The sequence below is a fragment of the Sus scrofa genome, chromosome 6, assembly GCF_054392235.1.
Source record: "Sus scrofa isolate SSC_HxYL_T2T_F1_AM1 chromosome 6, Sscrofa_HxYL_maternal_Yorkshire_Landrace_v2.0, whole genome shotgun sequence".
NCBI classification, from domain to species: Eukaryota; Metazoa; Chordata; class Mammalia; order Artiodactyla; family Suidae; genus Sus; species Sus scrofa.
In genome coordinates this window covers 94,007,741-94,023,558 of record NC_139388.1, presented here as the reverse complement: position 1 = coordinate 94,023,558, position 15,818 = coordinate 94,007,741, and the positions used below count along the sequence as shown (strand labels likewise).

Sequence of the window (15,818 nt, the reverse complement as noted above, 5' to 3'; positions counted from 1 at the left end):
CCACAGGCCACACACGGACCCCTGAGCCAGCCAAGACTTGCGCGCAGGCCGCTGAGATCTGGACGGGAATCTGCTCCTCTTCTGACTCCCCGTGGCTGTGGAAAGGAAGAGTCCTTACCTTTGCTGCGTTTCAGTTTTCTCAACGTACAGTGGGGATGCCAGTCACCTTCCTTGCAGGGGTTGTGCTGCTCCAAAAACTAATTCGCCTTCTCCCTCTCCTTGCCTGCCCCTTCCCCAGCAAGTTCGTGGCTTGCAAAGGATTCACCAAAGGACAGCCACTTCCTGTTTTAAAGAGGAAGGGATGGCACAGGTCAGGGGTTTTCAGGTGCTGGGCTGGGGCAGCCTCGTGCTAGGGTTCAAGACCTTCCTGAGGAGGGGGAGGGGTCAAGGAAGTTGCAGCGGAGCAGAGTGGACAACCATGTGGGAACAGCTCCCTCCTTTGTCTCACCCAGAGGCCCAAGGTGGGGGTGAGGGCTGTAGAGAGGCTCAGGACGGTGGCAGGAGTAAGAGGACAAGCTCCTTCTGCAGCTACCTCTCTGTGTCCCTGTCAATCCGCACGGTCCTCAGCATCCATGCTGGGGACCCTCGGGGACCAGGCAAGTTCCTGAGAACTTCCTGAGGAGCTGTTGAAAACCAGACTCCCAGTCCCACGAGTGTCACGGCTACATGCAAATTCTCCACCTGTCCAGCCATCCCACCCTGCCATACCAGCTCGGATGTCCCCCCCCCCCCAACCCCGAACTCCCTAAACATCATCAGCTGTTTAGCCAGGTAGTCAGGGGTCCTCCATCATGAGGAACATAGATTCATCAGGGATACAGCAAATAATAACAATTACATTTATTGGGTATTCACTATGCGCCACAGTTCTAAGCCTTAGATACCTGTCGACACATTCAATCCTCACATCCACCCTATCCGTTGGTTACTCTCATTGCCCTCATTTTACATGGGAAAAATCAGGCAGGCACAGAGAGGTTAAGTAACTTACCCAATGTCACACAGTTAGCCACCTGTAAGTTCACTGATGCGAGAACAAGCAGGAAATTAAACCTGGCCAGAAGATGGAGACAAAGTCAGGAGCTGAGGTTGCCACTGGCCCTCAGTCTCCTCCATCCGTCTTTGTTTCTGCCTCCTTTGTCCTTCTGTTTCTGTGTCTGGCCCAACACAGCCACTGGGGCCAGAGGCTTTTCCAGTTCAGGTGCCCCCATCTTCTAACTTATTGCTGACTCACCGAATGAAGAATCTGTTTGGCGTGTCCCCTGGGGAGGGGTGCCGGTAAATGTTTAGCAACGGACTCTTTGAGGAAAATGAAAGGCCAGCCCAAAGGAGGATTTACTAGCTTACGCAAAAGGACAGTGCTGGGGTGTGCATCAGGGCTTGACGAAGCGTCTCCAGCTCTCCACTTGGCCTTGTTCGAAGTCAGCTTCATCCTCGGGCTCCTTCAGTGGCAGCAGCTCCAGCCTCACAGCTCCCAGCTGTTCCAGGGACTGAGGGGACCACGTCCCCTCCACAGACATCTTCCCCATGGGGGGTCAACGTTTTGATTGCCCAGGAGGGAAAGGTAGGCATCTCCCCCAGAACGTACCATGGCTGGCCCTGTGCCAGCCTCCTGGTGGGAGAGACAGAAAGTGACTCAGCCATGAGTCACCGTGGAACTCGCCATTGGGAACTCACTCCTCTGAGCCGTCATGGTCCTTGGCCGCAAGCGATGGACACAGGAAGGGCTGTTTCCCTTCTTCCCCAAGTCTGGGGGGCGGGGGAGGGGAGAGGAGCAGTGGAAAGGTGCCCCCCAGCCCCGCCCTCGCACAGAGCACGCCACACACGGCCACCACCCGGCTGCAGGTTCAGTTTATTCTTCACAACAGAGAAATACAAAGAGCAGAGGGGTTGGAATTCCTTTGTTTCTTGCCCCCTTTAGTGTCTTCCCCCACCTCTTTTATTTTGCTCCCCACCCCTTTTCTTAAATATAACGCAAATTTCGTTCCTGAAGCGCCGAGGGACATCTGCCCTCACCTCCCTGCCACCACGATGCAGACTGAGAAGCCAACAGACTGTTTTCTCTTTTTTAATAAGGTAACTAGTTCTAAATATGGTGGCCTGGAGGTCCCATAGAAAAAAGCAAAGGGATGTTAACAGTGTGTATAACAGCGTATTTACAGGGTAGTAACATGCGGACGAAAAGCTACAATACTGAGTATCAGACGCAAGTCAAACAAAGGGGCAGGGGCGGGGCAGAGAACCCCGTGGGAAAAGAAACCCCAGGAGACGTTAAACTGGTAAATCAATGGCGAGTTAAGGCTTAAAAAGTGTATAAAAATAACACAGTTAATATTCAAAACGGAACTCCAGATACAGAATATATAGATGAGTTTCTGTCTAGTTTTCTTTTTTTTTCCCCCCGGGGGACGTAGGGGGGGCTTCTCCGGGCTCTGTACATGGTTCCTATATACACGGACACGCATGGCTTTCAGATTGGGGTGTGTCTGTGGGGGCTGAGGGCAGGGTCTGCTCCTGGGACCCTCCTCCCCGAGGATCCCTTCCCTGCCGAGGGACCGAGGGCCTGGGCTGGGCGTTCCCCTCCATGGCAGGGAAGACAGATAACCTCTTCTCGGGCACTGCCCCATCTGGAGGAAATTCTGGAAAGGGGGGGTCCTAGCCCCAGGCCCACTCCCTCCCCATCCCACTGCCCATAGTCTGGGATGGTGGGAGAGGTAGCCAATAGGTTTCCTGGCCAGCACCGAGGTAGACTGGGGTGGTCTTCAGGGCAGTGGGGGTGCCAGGTTTTACCCAGCCCACCCCACCCCATTTCCCTGGGCCTGCGCCCAGCCCAGCCCAACGCTGCACCCTTTGGTCCTGCAGACCTGCCGGCCCCTCTCGTTTTGTCTCCTGAAGCCTGGGCTGCCCCGGTAGCTGCCACATCCCTCTGCTCAGTTGAGGCCCAGGGCGCAACTGCAGAGGCTTGAGCTGGGCACCCAGGGGTGAGTGGCTCACTCCAGCTGCCTCCTTGCCCCTCCCACCTGGGGGCCCCCCTCCGCAGTCCAGAAACCCAGGCCTGAGCCTTCCCCTCAAGGCCTGAGGCTGTGGCAAGAGAAGGTCCCACGCTGCCCTCTGGTTCTCTGTCCATCTGTCCGGTTCTTTTAACTTCTCGGTCTTAGCAGCACCAACTTCTTGGCCAATAAATATCTTTTTTGTTATTTCCAAAACAAACTTAAAACAAAACAAAACAAAACAAAACAAAAAAAACAGTGAAGCCAAGTGAAGGGAACAAAAGGAAAACCCAGCAGAGAGGTTCAAAGTGCTCTGAGATCGTCTTTGGATGCCACCAAAAGAGTCCAGAATCTTGCAGTTGGCCTGGCCGCCCCCAGAGCTGGACCGGGCAGGGCTTCTGCGGCCCAGGCCTTCTGGAAGGTCAGGAAGGTCATGAGAGAGCTCCGCTGTTCCTGTAGGGCCCCTGGAGGGAGCCGGGGCCTAGGTGCTGCCTGGGTCTATGTCTGCCAGTGGGCAGGGCGGGGCGGCGCCTTGGGTGGGCTCAGATGAGGGAAATTCGCACCGGGATGCCGGGGGACTCCGTCCTCTGGGGTGAGTGATGGCTCACCAGGTGCTCCACCACCGTGTGTTTGGACATGTGCTTCATCAGGTAGGTCTCCTGTGGGCGGGTTTGAGATGCAGAATTTAGAACTAACGACAGGAGAGAGGGGTGGAGGGGGAGCTGCAGTTCCCAGAAGCGGCCACTAGAGGGCTCCCTGGGAGGTAGGACGGGAGAGTGGTGGATAGCCGCATCTTTGGGGGATCAGAGGGAGGGGCTTCCAGCAGTGGTTCCAGCGACGCTGCACTGCCACCAGCAGCGGCGGCTGGCTCATTCACCAGAGTCCGAGCCCACGTGTGCTGACTAGAGAGCTGGCAGGCACTAGGCTCCCCCTTCACCAGTGCCCACTCCGAACTCCCTAGGGCCAGACTAGGTGCCATTTACCGGAGTGGAGTTCGGCCAGTAGAGCTCAGTTGCCCCCATCAAGCTGGTGCGCCCAGTGAGGCCTTGGTTTGAGCCTAGCTCTGTCATTTCTCAGCAGGAGAACGTTGGGCAAGTCGTCTCACCCCTCCAAGCCTCAGTTTCCCCCTCTGCAGGCAGGGATGGGGAATGTACAAACCTCAAAGGGTTGCTATGTTGATGGGAGTAAAGCTCTTAGCCTGCAGTAGGGTTGAAGGGACCACTGCTTCCTGGGTGTCTACCTTTCATTCTAGGTGGTGGTGGGAGACCTGGCCTCTGCACCCCCACATTCCATCTTCTCTTGGGAAGAAGCTGGGCCAGATCTGAATGGTGACTTTAGGAAGCATAAACTGGGCATGCTCAGTTCATCCCCTGAGCACTACTACAGGTTCTAAGTCTGACCAGAGGCACCCAGACTGGGGGGGTGGGGTCACCCCAGGCTCCACCTGTAGGCCCACAGACCCTCCCACGAGGCTGCCTGGTGGCGCCCTGGTTCCCACCTGCCACTCTTTGGCCTCATACCTCACTTGCTCAGAATCCAGCAGAGGAAGCCCTCGAATGTGGTGGCGATCAAACACCACAAAGGGAAGCAATCAACAAAATCCAAACTAGGAAACTATTCTTCAGTGAGTAAAATGTGAAGGAAAAAAAGCACAGGGGGGGGGGGAGTAGATGGACTAATAGTTTAAAAGCTATATTGACTCAGTGCTATATGAAAATCATATTTGGATCTTGGTTTTGAAATAAAATTTATAAGTAAATAAAATTATGGCATCCATGAGGCAAATGAAACTATGAATGCCAATGGGGTATGTGATGATATTAAATTTAAGGTGAGTTATTTTAAGGTATTATAAAGGTATTTGTGGGTAAGTTCAAAGAAAGGAGGCCTTGTGTTTAAAGCCATAAACTGAAAATTTTCAGATAAAAATGATGTCAGTTTTGTTTAAAAAAACAGGGATAGGAGTTCCCATCATGGCTCAGTGGTTAATGAATCCGACTAGGAACCATGAGGTTGTGGGTTTGATCCCTGGCCTTGCTCAGTGGGTTAAGGATCCGGTGTTGCCGTGAGCTATGGTGTAGGTTGCAGACTCGGCTTGGATCTGGCGTTGCTGTCTGTGGCTGTGGTGTACAGCCTGGGATTTGACTCCTGCCTGGGAACCTCCATATGCCTCAGGTGCAGCCCTGAAGAAAAAAAGACAAGGAGTTCCCATCGTGGTGCAGTGGTTAACGAATCCAACTAGGAACCATGAGGTTGCAGGTTTGATCCCTGGCCTTGCTCTGTGGGTTAAGGATCCAGCATTGCCGTGAGCTGTGGTGTAGGTTGCTGACTCGGCTCGGATGTGCCGTTGCTGTGGCTCTGGTGTAGGCCGGCAGCTACAGCTCCAATTAGACCCCTAGCCTGGGAACCTCCATATGCCGCGGGTGTGGCCCTAAAAGGACAAAACAGACAAAAAAACAAAAACAAAACAAAACAAAACCCCAGAACAGGAGTTCCCGTCGTGGCGCAGTGGATAACGAATCCGACTAGGAACGATGAGGTTGCGGGTTCGATCCCTGGCCTTGCTCGGTGGGTTAACGATCTGGCGTTGCCGTGAGCTGTGATGTAGGTCGCAGACTCGGCTCAGACCCCGCGTTGCTGTGGCTCTGGTGTAGGCAGGTGGCTACAGCTCCGATTCAACCCCTAGCCTGGGAACCTCCATATGCAGTTGGAGCGGCCCAAGAAATGGCAAAAAGACAAAAAAAAAAAAGAAAAAAAAAAAGAAACCCCAGAACAGGGCTATGGATGAGGCAGGACTGGCTGATGCCAAGTTTTGGGGGCTGATGGGAACATGAGGGCTTTCTATTCTAAAATGATTCTTTTATATATTAAAGTAGTTTAAAAGTCAATCTATTAAAATACTTTTTAAAAGAAAAAGTAATTATTCTTTTCTATGGAGTCCAGTTATGCATTCAGGGTAGGGCCTCAGGCCAGGTGAGGTCTGACACTCACCCCTCCCAGTTCAGATTCCCTCCAAGAACCATGGCCGTGACTGCCTGCAGCCTCTCTTCTAAGACTGGGCGTGTATAGGAAGGTAGGAAGGTGCAACTCACGCGCCCTCTCCAGCCAAAGCAAACTTTCAAAAATACTCTCCTGGGAGTTCCCTGTGGCACAATGGGATCAGCGGTGTCTTAGGAGTGCTGGGATGCGGGTTTGACCCCGGCCCACCACAGTAGGTAAAGGATTCAGCGTTGCCACAGCTGTGGCTTAGGGCACAGCTCTAGCTGGGATCTGATCCCTGGCCTGGGAACTCCATATGCCGTGGGGCAGCCAAAAAAGAAAAAGAAAAAAATTCCCCTCCGAGGACAGACCTGTCCCCAGGGTTCCCACTCCACCTGGAAAAACATCCAAACTCCTGCAGCCTCATGTGACCTCATTTTCGCTCAGTTCCAGGAACACATGGAGTTTGCCCCACTCAGGGGGTGTGCCTCCACTGCTTCCCTGCACGGAAAGTTCTTTCCCCTCCTCACCTGGCTAATTATCCCTCAAGGCTCCCTCTAAAGGCTGCTTCCCCAGACACCTACCCTGACCTGTCTCCCTTCCCCAGGGCCATTCTGGCCTCCCTGCAGCGGTCTTTGGAAAAATTGTTTCCTTTTTTCCTTTGTAGCAGTGGTTCTCCAGCAGAGGCGACTTCACCCTCCGGGTACATCTGGCAAAGTCCCGAGACATTTTGGGTTGTCACAACTTGGGGAGGGGTGGCTCGTGGGCAGAGGCCAAGGATGTTGCTAAACATCCTACAATGCACAGTAGCCCCCCGGCAAAAAAATGTTGTCAGCATGCGCTGGGGTTGAGAAACCTTGCTTAGAGCAGCTGCCACAATTTGTCATTACATATTTATTTGTGTGGTTACTTGTTCAATATCTGTCTCTAGCAGCAGATTCCAACCTCCCCAGGGGCAAAGAATATGTCTGTTTGATGCATCCTGATTCCTGAGTGCCGGGTACAAGCGTTCAGTAAACACTGGGTGAATAAATAATTGTGTTAGCTAAGGTTTGTCAGACACTGACTCTGCCAGCCAGCAGCCCTATGGGTGAAGAGCTATGACCTCCTCCTCTTTACAGATGAGGAAACTGAGGCTCGGGGATCTCTGTCTAGGTATACGTGGGGTCTGTTAACCAGAATCTTTGATTAGCCAGAAGCACATCAACAGGTATCTCACCTGGACTCCCTCTTCTGGGTCTGCAAGGCCCTTGTTTAGGGAAATTCCCACCTAAGGACAGGAGGCTGGCATCTTTCTTGCCCTGTTGGAGCCTTTCCTGGGAGATGAGGGTGACTCTGGGCCAGGTCATGGTGCCACCTTGTGGCCATGATGGGGGCTGCAGCTTCCTCAGTGGTGAAAGGCCCTTCTCTCTCCCTGGCTCTGGGGAGCAGGGGTGCCAGGCTCCCCACCACTGCCCAGAATAAACCAAGACTCCTACACCCAGTCTAAAGGCTGCCTGGAGGTAGCTCAACCGGAAGCAGCCAAGAGCCGGGAAGCAGAAGCCCTGGCTCAGCCACTCACTGTGATCTTGGGGAGTCACTGCCCTTCTCTGGCCTCAGTTTCCTTGCCTGGAAAATGGGAGCATCAGCACAGATGTGAGGAGGCCGGGAGAGGGAGAGGCTCCCGGGAGACTGGCACTCACCGAGGTGTAGGCCCGCCCGCACATGCTGCAGCAGTAGGCCTTGGCGTGCTTGATGGCGTGGGCTGAGAGGTGGATCTGCAGGGAGGCTGAGTCCGAGTAGGCCCGGTAGCAGTTGGGACACTTGTAGGGCTTGTCCTTGTTGTGCTGGCGCTGGTGAGACTATGGGGAGCACAGCAGGGGGTCAGGAGGCGGCTGGGCTCCCCCAGCCCCGTCCCCTTCTCATGCTCCCCTTTGGTGGGGGGATGGACAGCAGTACGCATCGGCTGGGTGGGCACTCACCTGGAGGTTGGAGAGCTGAGTGAAAGCCTTTTCGCAGCCAGGATGTGGGCACTTGTAGGGTCTGTCGCCTGTGTGGATTCTGCAAGGGGCAGCCCAGTGAGGTGGAGTCCCTGACTGATCTCCCAGGCCAGCTCCAGCCCCTGAGCCCTCGGCTGGCCGGCCCCCACCTCTGGCCCCCAAGCCTCCCAGGCTCCACTCCACACACCCTCCTCAGCGTGAGGCCCAGGCAAGAGCTGGGGGCTTCAAGGGCCACCCCCTCTCCTTTCTTCCCCAACCTCCTGGCACCTCCTCGCTCCCCACCGATCCCCGCTGAACCCACCCTGGCCCAGACCTCCGGGTGATCATGGTGGGCTTGCTTGGACTGCGCCCGGCCCTCTCCTAAAAAGGCCACCTGCAGACCATCCCACTGCGAAGAGCGCAGATTCACAGCTCCGCCCTGCGCGGTTTGCCTTTTCCCTCAGAAGGAGGCATCTCCCTCTAACTGGGAGATGCCTCTATTTCCTGCCCCCTCCTCATGCCAGGTACATGTCTATGACGGCCATCTGGTCACCCCAGTGACTGGGAAGGTAGGACACAGCGGCCCCGAAGGTCAGCCCCACCGTGTCCTTCCCATGAGCCCCTTTTTGTTCTCGCCCTGGCTCTGCCACACACTAGCCAGGTGACCTTGGTTAAAAACCCTGAACCTCAGTTTCCTCATCTGCAAAATGGGTATAAAGATATCGTTCCTACGTCACTGGGCTTTGTGGAGGTTACACTAGACCACACATGGAACGGGCTTAGCCAAGCACTGGCACAAAGTCAGCACTCAGTAAACACTTGCTATTAATATTAGTATTCATTCACTCAACAATTATTCTATCAGGTTCGCATGTGCCAGGCACCGCGCGGGGTGTTTGGAACCTATCAGTGAACAAAACAGACAAGACTCACTGCCTCATGCAAACCATGAGCGTGAAATAAAGCACACGTAGCAGGTAATAAGTGCTGTGAGAAGAAACAGAGCAAGGTGAGGGCATCATGAGTGCCCGGGGGCGGGGCAGGTACCATCTTAACTAGGGTGGTCGGGGTCGCCACTGGGAAGGTGACTTGGGGGCAGTGACTTGAAGGCTGATGGCCGCATTTTCTGGCAGCTGTTGCAGCTCGTGCTCCTCCAACAGCCAGGTGAGGATGGGGAGGCTGGAGAGGGGCTTGGATGAGGTGTGTGTGTGGGGCTCAGGAGCGCGGCGCACGCAGGGATGGGAGGCCCCCTGCTTCTTGCTCATCTTCAGTTATCTGCTCTGGCAAATCCCGTGCCAAGCAGGTGGGCAATGAGATGCAGGCTGGACCTGAACCTCTTTTGCCTAATTTGCTGATGAGCACTAGATGGAGGGAGAAACCAGCGCTGGCCGCACGGTCCTGCTCCTTCCCTAGAGCCCCAGCCCCCCTACCCCTCGCCGCCTGGGTTTGCTCTGCCCATCAGCAGACTCATGGAGCAAACCAAGGCCCCTTGGGCTGGGCTGGAATAAAGAACACGGTGCTGTCAGGAAGCCCAGGACTTTGACTGGCCACTCAGAGCTGACAGTTTCAATTTCTTTCTGTTCCGGGCCTTTGATGTGTGCTTCGGCCTCACCTCCCTGCTTCTGTGCCCTGGTCAGGGAACTGTTTCTCATCTGGCCACTGTCACCTGACAGATGCTTCTGCCCGCCGCCCCTGTGCCCTGGCTGCACCCTCCTCTGTCTCCTCTATGAGACGGGGAACACTGAGGGCAGGAAGGGCTCGTCTCAGGCTGCGTGGGGACAGGCCGGGTGCTGCTGGGCCAGCCCAGTTCTGAGGACTCCTATTCTACCCACATGTCTGGGGGTATCACATGCTAGGGGACATCATCCCAGGTGACTGCACCCTGTCTCTACAATGGAAGGACCATGGGGGGTCACCTGGACCAGCCCCCATCTCTGCGGCCAGAATCCCTCCAGTGCATCCCATCCCAGTTCCCCTCCAGGGCTGGGGAACAGGTCAGTGAGGGGTCAGGGGGCAGAGGGCATGTACTGATTTTGTTTGAACCTCACAAGGCCCACCCCCGGGGTCTGCACCTCCCACTGCTGCCCAAGTCACACCTCTTCCTCACCCTAAGGCTCCAGGTCCGGCCTCCCTCCGGACGGGCCAGCGATCCAAGTCCCTTTCTACTTTCCATCCTGTGTCCAGGCTGCTCCTCTTCCGGGCACACTTGTCCCTCAGCGAATACCTGTCTAAAGGCCAGGTTCCCATTCTCAGTGTAAAAGTGCTGGATGGGGGGGCAGCGTTTCCTGACCCCCCCCAGACTAGGCCTGGCCCCCTGCAGCCCCTGCATGCGGGCACATGTTTTGTTAATGTCCAGTCACGCCTCCCTCCCTGAGAGCAAGGCTGCCCTTGGTCTCATTTATCGCCTTCCTCCCAGAGCCTGGCTCAAGCTCAGCAGAGAGGACTTGATACCTAGGAAGGTGAGTTCTTTCCTCCTGAAGTCAGTCACTGACGATACTAATACGCTCCACATAATCAACAACACCCATTCCTCAAGGGTATTTCACACACGTTTGTCGACTGACTGACTGACAGTCCTCCAGGAACATCAAGTCCTTCCTCAAGACCTTGCTTCTCTGGCCTCCACCTCAAGTGCCAGAGCTGCCCAGCCTTCTTCCTGGACTCCCAGCTCAGCCTCTCCCCTCCTCACATCCACCACCACAGCAGCACAAGGATCTGACCTTGTCACAGCCTTGCTTTGTATCCCCCACTGTCTCTGCCTTGTCCAGGACAGAATTCAAACTCCCACCATTCACAGTCTAAAGCACCCCTGACCACTGCTTTCCCCAGCAGGGCATCTTACCAGTCTCCCCATATGCACACGCAGACACATCTGCCAGCAAGCCGCTAAGCCTTTGCTCATGCTGTTCCCTCTGATGGGAACACTGGTCCCATCTCTCACTATGGACCCTTCAACACCCAGCTCAGATGATCCTCCCCAACCTCCAGCACATACTTCCCTCATTCATGGAAATGTTCACATCCACCAGCCTCTCAGGTCGTGGTGGGAGTTCCTTTGGCCCAGAGCCTGCCTCTGACTGCTGATCTTCATTCCGCATGGCACCCAGCAATGGGCTGGCTCAGAGGGGCATCGGGGAGCCAATGTTCCCACAGATAACTGGGCCCTGAGCTCTTCAGCTCCTGATTTTCAAGACAGGGCCAAGCCCTCAATCCCAACATCAGAATCCTCTCTCTCCAGGGCATCTTCACCAGAGGGGCACACCCAGCCCTGATGCCCACATCTGCCCTGACGGGGAGCTCACCACTGACTCCAGGCCTGTGTAGCATAGGGAGGCCGAGCTGAAATCAGTGCCCCTGGGCTGCTCCTTTACCTCCCTGCCCCAGACCCAAAGCCTTGCCCTGCTCTCCTGCTTGGACCTCACTTCATCTGAGCATCTTCTGCATCCCGACACCCTCAGCCTCTTCTTCCCTCCAAGGCATGGGCTGCTGCTCTGGGTCGCATCTCACTTCCGCCTCCTCTTAGCTGGGTGGCCTTGGGCAAGGGACTCTGCCCCCGAGGCCCAGCTTCCTCGCCTCTAAAATAGGGATGATAGGAGCTCCCTGGTAGCTCAGTGGGCAAAAGATCTGGTGGTGTCACTGCTGTGGTTCTGGTTCCTGCCATGGCACAGGTTGGATCTCTGGCCCAGGAACTTCCACATGCCGCGAGTGCAGCGCCCCCAAAGAAATAATGAAATAAAATGGGGGAAATAATAAAGACTGAGGAGTTCCCATCGTGGTGCAGTGGTTAACGAATCTGACTAGGAACCATGAGGTTGCAGGTTTGATCCCTGGCCTTGCTCAGTGGGTTAAGGATCCAGGCATTGCTGTGAGCTGTGGTGTAGGTCACAGACGCGGCTCAGATCCCACATTGCTGTGGCTCCGGCGTAGGGCAGTAGCTACAGCTCCGATTAGACCCCTAGCCTGGGAACCTCCATATGCTGCACGTGCGGCCCTAGAAAAGGCAAAAAGACAAAAAAATAAAATAAAATAAAATAAATAATAATAATAAAGACTGAGATGACTGTAATTTGCATAAAGCACATCCCTAAGGTATTTCCACAGTGTAGTTTTTAATACATGCACATCTATTTAAGATAAACAATTTATGAAAAACAACAAAGGGGGGAATTTATTTGAGGTTTGAATAAAATTGTTGAGGACTGATTATCATTTATCCTTTATTTTCCAGGTGATAAATGGCACATTATCTTGAAGGGCTTCATTCATGCTGTGCTTTGTAACTAAAACAATGGTAGATATAGAGAAAGTGAACCTTTGAGATGGTTCTCTGTCTGCGGCTCCTTTCAGGTTCCTTATCTCTTATGCAGAAACAATTTCGCACCATGTAAGGACTTACTTTACCGATACCTTGTATGTAAACACCCGTGCGGGCCAAGCACTCCGAGCTCTCAGACCAAGAGTAGTTGCTGCTGGGATGTTAGAACCATCACTGTCATCGCGCTGGAGAAAACAGAATGACACCTACCCCTGCCACAAGTGTCATCACACAGGCACACAACATCTCACAGCCAGAAGGAAAACAAGGGCAAAAACCGCTCTGCTGGAGTTCCCGTCGTGGCTCAGCAGGTTAAGAACCCAACTAGGATCCATGAGGATATGAGTTCGACCCCTGGCCTTGCTCAGTGGGTGAAGGATCTGGCGTGGCTGTGAGCTGTGGTGTAGGTCGCAGACACGGCTCGGATCCCTCGTTGCTGTGGCTGTGGCGGAGGCTGGCAGCTGCAGCTCCCGTTTGACCCCATATGCCCCCAGTGTGGCCATAAGAAGAACAACAAAACAAACCCCGCTCTGCTGCCGGAACAAATAAACAAACCCAGAGTCTCACATACGTTCCCCAAACAGGTAAAAACTTGAGCGAGCCCTTTCCTAAACCTGACTAACTCCCACGTAAAACAAGGTTATCTGGACTGCATTGTGATTCTCTGAGACAGATATGTGATCTTAACCAGATGTTGCTGGCACCAGACAGCCGCTGTATCTTCACCATGAACAGACTCGCTACCAATTCCTATTTACTGTCTCCTTAAATGCACGCAGTTTTACAATGTGCGGGCCAATCCTTCTGAGGTCTGCGTTTCTGCAAACACATTGCAAAGCACCTGCTTTTTCCTGCCCTGTTGTGCCTTCCTTTCGCCGACGGAGGTCCCTCCAGGATCCTCCAGAATCGCCAACGCCACTCAACCATAGGAACCCAGCCATGCTCCCAGGCACACCGCTCACAACCCCCAGGGGGTCCGGCCCACCCAGCTGCTGGCTCTACTTTTATTACCTGAGCCAGGCTGGTTCCATTTTGACATGACCTTCTTTTCCCCCCTTTAGCGTTGGCCTGACAGTGGGAAGGTGGATTTGATTAAATGCCCCGACTGCCTGATTCTCTAATGAGGGGCAAAAAACCGGAATTCTCTGTGGAATGGTAGCAAACAAGCAACCTGGCATCTGGTTGCATCCTGACGTTTGGCCTTTTCTGCTGTGTTTGTCTAAAGGCTTTGGGGACTCCTGGGCACGAGCAACACCCACCTCTTTGTCACTGGGTTAGGACGCACTGGTTTGATTACACACACCACTGCGTAATGCCTCATAATTCGTTTCTAAATGTTGATAGGACCTTCTTGTGTTGTTTGTTTGGTTTCCAACCACGATGAACTCAGGTCACTCAGAAGAAAAAAAGAGCAAGAGAAAAAACATCGTGCCCCCAGGAACAGAGAACCATCCCTGGACAAGGAACGTTCTGACAAAATCTCCTCCCTCGAGGCCTGTTAATTTTTTGTTGCTTGTTGGGTCCTGGTCTTAAAACATATTTTTAAACAAATGTCTACTTCGGAAAACACTAGGATCCTTACTGAGTATTCCCTGCTACTGTGTTCATTTCCTACCAGACTTCCTACTACTCTGCCAACTCTGGGCTACGGCCTTTCTTAAATCCAGGCCCCGAATGCAGAATAATAAAATATCAAGGTATCTTTTACACCCAAACAGCCCTGGCATTTCCAGCTAGCCCTTGGGCAACACCAAAGATTTGTTCCCTCGTTTTATAAAAGCTCTTAACGAGGGCATGGTTTATAGTCTCCACATTTTCATTAGCCAAACACTAGAGTGAAAGCCGTCCTAGGAAGTTTCTAGTATAAGAAAGTTGGCAAATCAAAAGAAAAGGGGCTCAATCTCCCAGAGTTAATTTTATGTGTGTATATATGTAATTATATATAATTTACATAAATATATAGTCATCAGAAAAAATACATAATTACATAGAATATAAATATATACACTTGTGTACTTTTTAAGACAGGGGAAAAAAACCAACAACTTTTTTTTTCTTTTTTTAGGGCCACACCCGCGGCACATGGAGGTTCCCAGGCTAGGGATCAAATCAGAGATGTAGCCACAGGCCTGCGCCACAGCCCCAGCAACATGAGGAAGGGAAAGAACTTTCCATGCAGGGGAGCAGTGGAGGCACACCCCCTGAGTGGGGCAAACTCTGTGTGTTCTGCAACATCTGAGACACATCTGTGACCTACACCTCAGCTCACCGCAACGCCGGATCCTTATCCCACTGAGCGAGGCCAAGGATCAAACCTGTGTCCTCTTGGATGCTAGTCAGATTCGTTTCTGCTGAGCCACAATGGGAACTCCCCAACAACTTACTTTTATTCGGAGATTAGCACCATAAGTATCCAGAGAGAAATGTCTTTCAAAATATTTTTTCTAGATTTAACTACACTTATTAGTGCTAACCATGATGCTTGCTTTATGAGATCAATTAAAAGACTGAGAAGATGGGTCAATACCTTCGCTGCCTTACAGTATGCTCTGAGTCTAAAAAATTGATAAGGCACAATACCTGAACAGAGCATGCCACGCTCCTCCCTTCTGATATTGTTGATTATATAATAACCGGACCAGAGTCATTTAGTCTCATCAACAGGTCTGACCTCCACCCTCACACTTGCCTAAAGCCTGTGCTTCAGATCAGAGGTTGAGTCTTCCTGGGGCTCAGCAGACGTCAGCTGTAATACAGGAGGATAACCAACAAGATCCTACCGTGTAGCCCAGAGAGCTATAGTCAATATCCTATATTCATGGCAAAGAATGTACTTTTTAAAGTAAACCCTTATGTGTGCATAACTGAATCACTGTGCTGTATTATAGCAGAAATCAACACAACATTGTAAATGAACAATACTTCAATTTTTTTAAATGTAAAATATGAAAATTAAAAAAAAAAAAGGTGACCAACTCGGCAGAGGACTGAAGAGCCAGTGCACTTGGCTCTTCACACTTTGGGGGATCACCATGGGCCATCTCCACGACCAGACATTGCCTGAGGCCAAGGCAGGATCCGAGAGTCTCAGGTCTCGAAGCAGACAACTCTGCAAAGCAGACTAACTCCCCAAGTTCAGGGAACAGGGATTATGACCTAGGACTGGATGAAAGTGATTTAATTGGGCTTACTGTTCTATTTTCTAAGAGGCATATGAGAAACCCTTTTTTTTTTCTTTGATCTATTTCTAATCCTCAGTTTAGGAGGCTATATTGGAACGAACTGGGTTAAAATAATCCTTGAGTGGTGCCTCGCTCCAGCTAACCCTTCAGTATTTGGGGGATGGGGGAAGAATGACAATTTAACATAGAGATAAACTAATAAATTATCAAGGAAGTTTTAAAATAGTAGTTCTATTAAAAAGATGTAACTGGAGTTCTCATCATGGTTCAGCAGTAAGGAACCCCTCTGGTATCCATGAGGACGCAGGTTCAATCCCCGGCCTCACTCAGTAGGTCGGGGATCCGGCGTTGCCGTGAGCTGTGGTGTAGGTCACAGACACGGCTTGGACCTGGT

At 52.6% G+C, this 15,818-nt stretch overlaps 1 protein-coding gene across 10 annotated transcripts in view; it reads right to left on the bottom strand.

The window, feature by feature from the left end:
* Positions 1-1,834: 1,834 nt before the first annotated feature.
* ZNF362 (zinc finger protein 362) overlaps positions 1,835-15,818 on the bottom strand; it is a 41,386-nt gene continuing 27,402 nt past the window's right edge. For all 10 annotated transcript variants that reach the window (XM_084963781.1, XM_021095852.2, XM_084963783.1 and 7 more), the window contains 3 exons: positions 7,931-8,009; positions 7,652-7,810; positions 1,835-3,649 (listed from right to left, as the gene is read on the bottom strand). In XM_084963781.1, the coding sequence (XP_084819907.1) occupies positions 3,533-3,649; positions 7,652-7,810; positions 7,931-8,009 (355 nt within the window). In that variant the 3' untranslated portion in view covers positions 1,835-3,532. The remainder of the gene's footprint in view (positions 3,650-7,651; positions 7,811-7,930; positions 8,010-15,818) is intronic.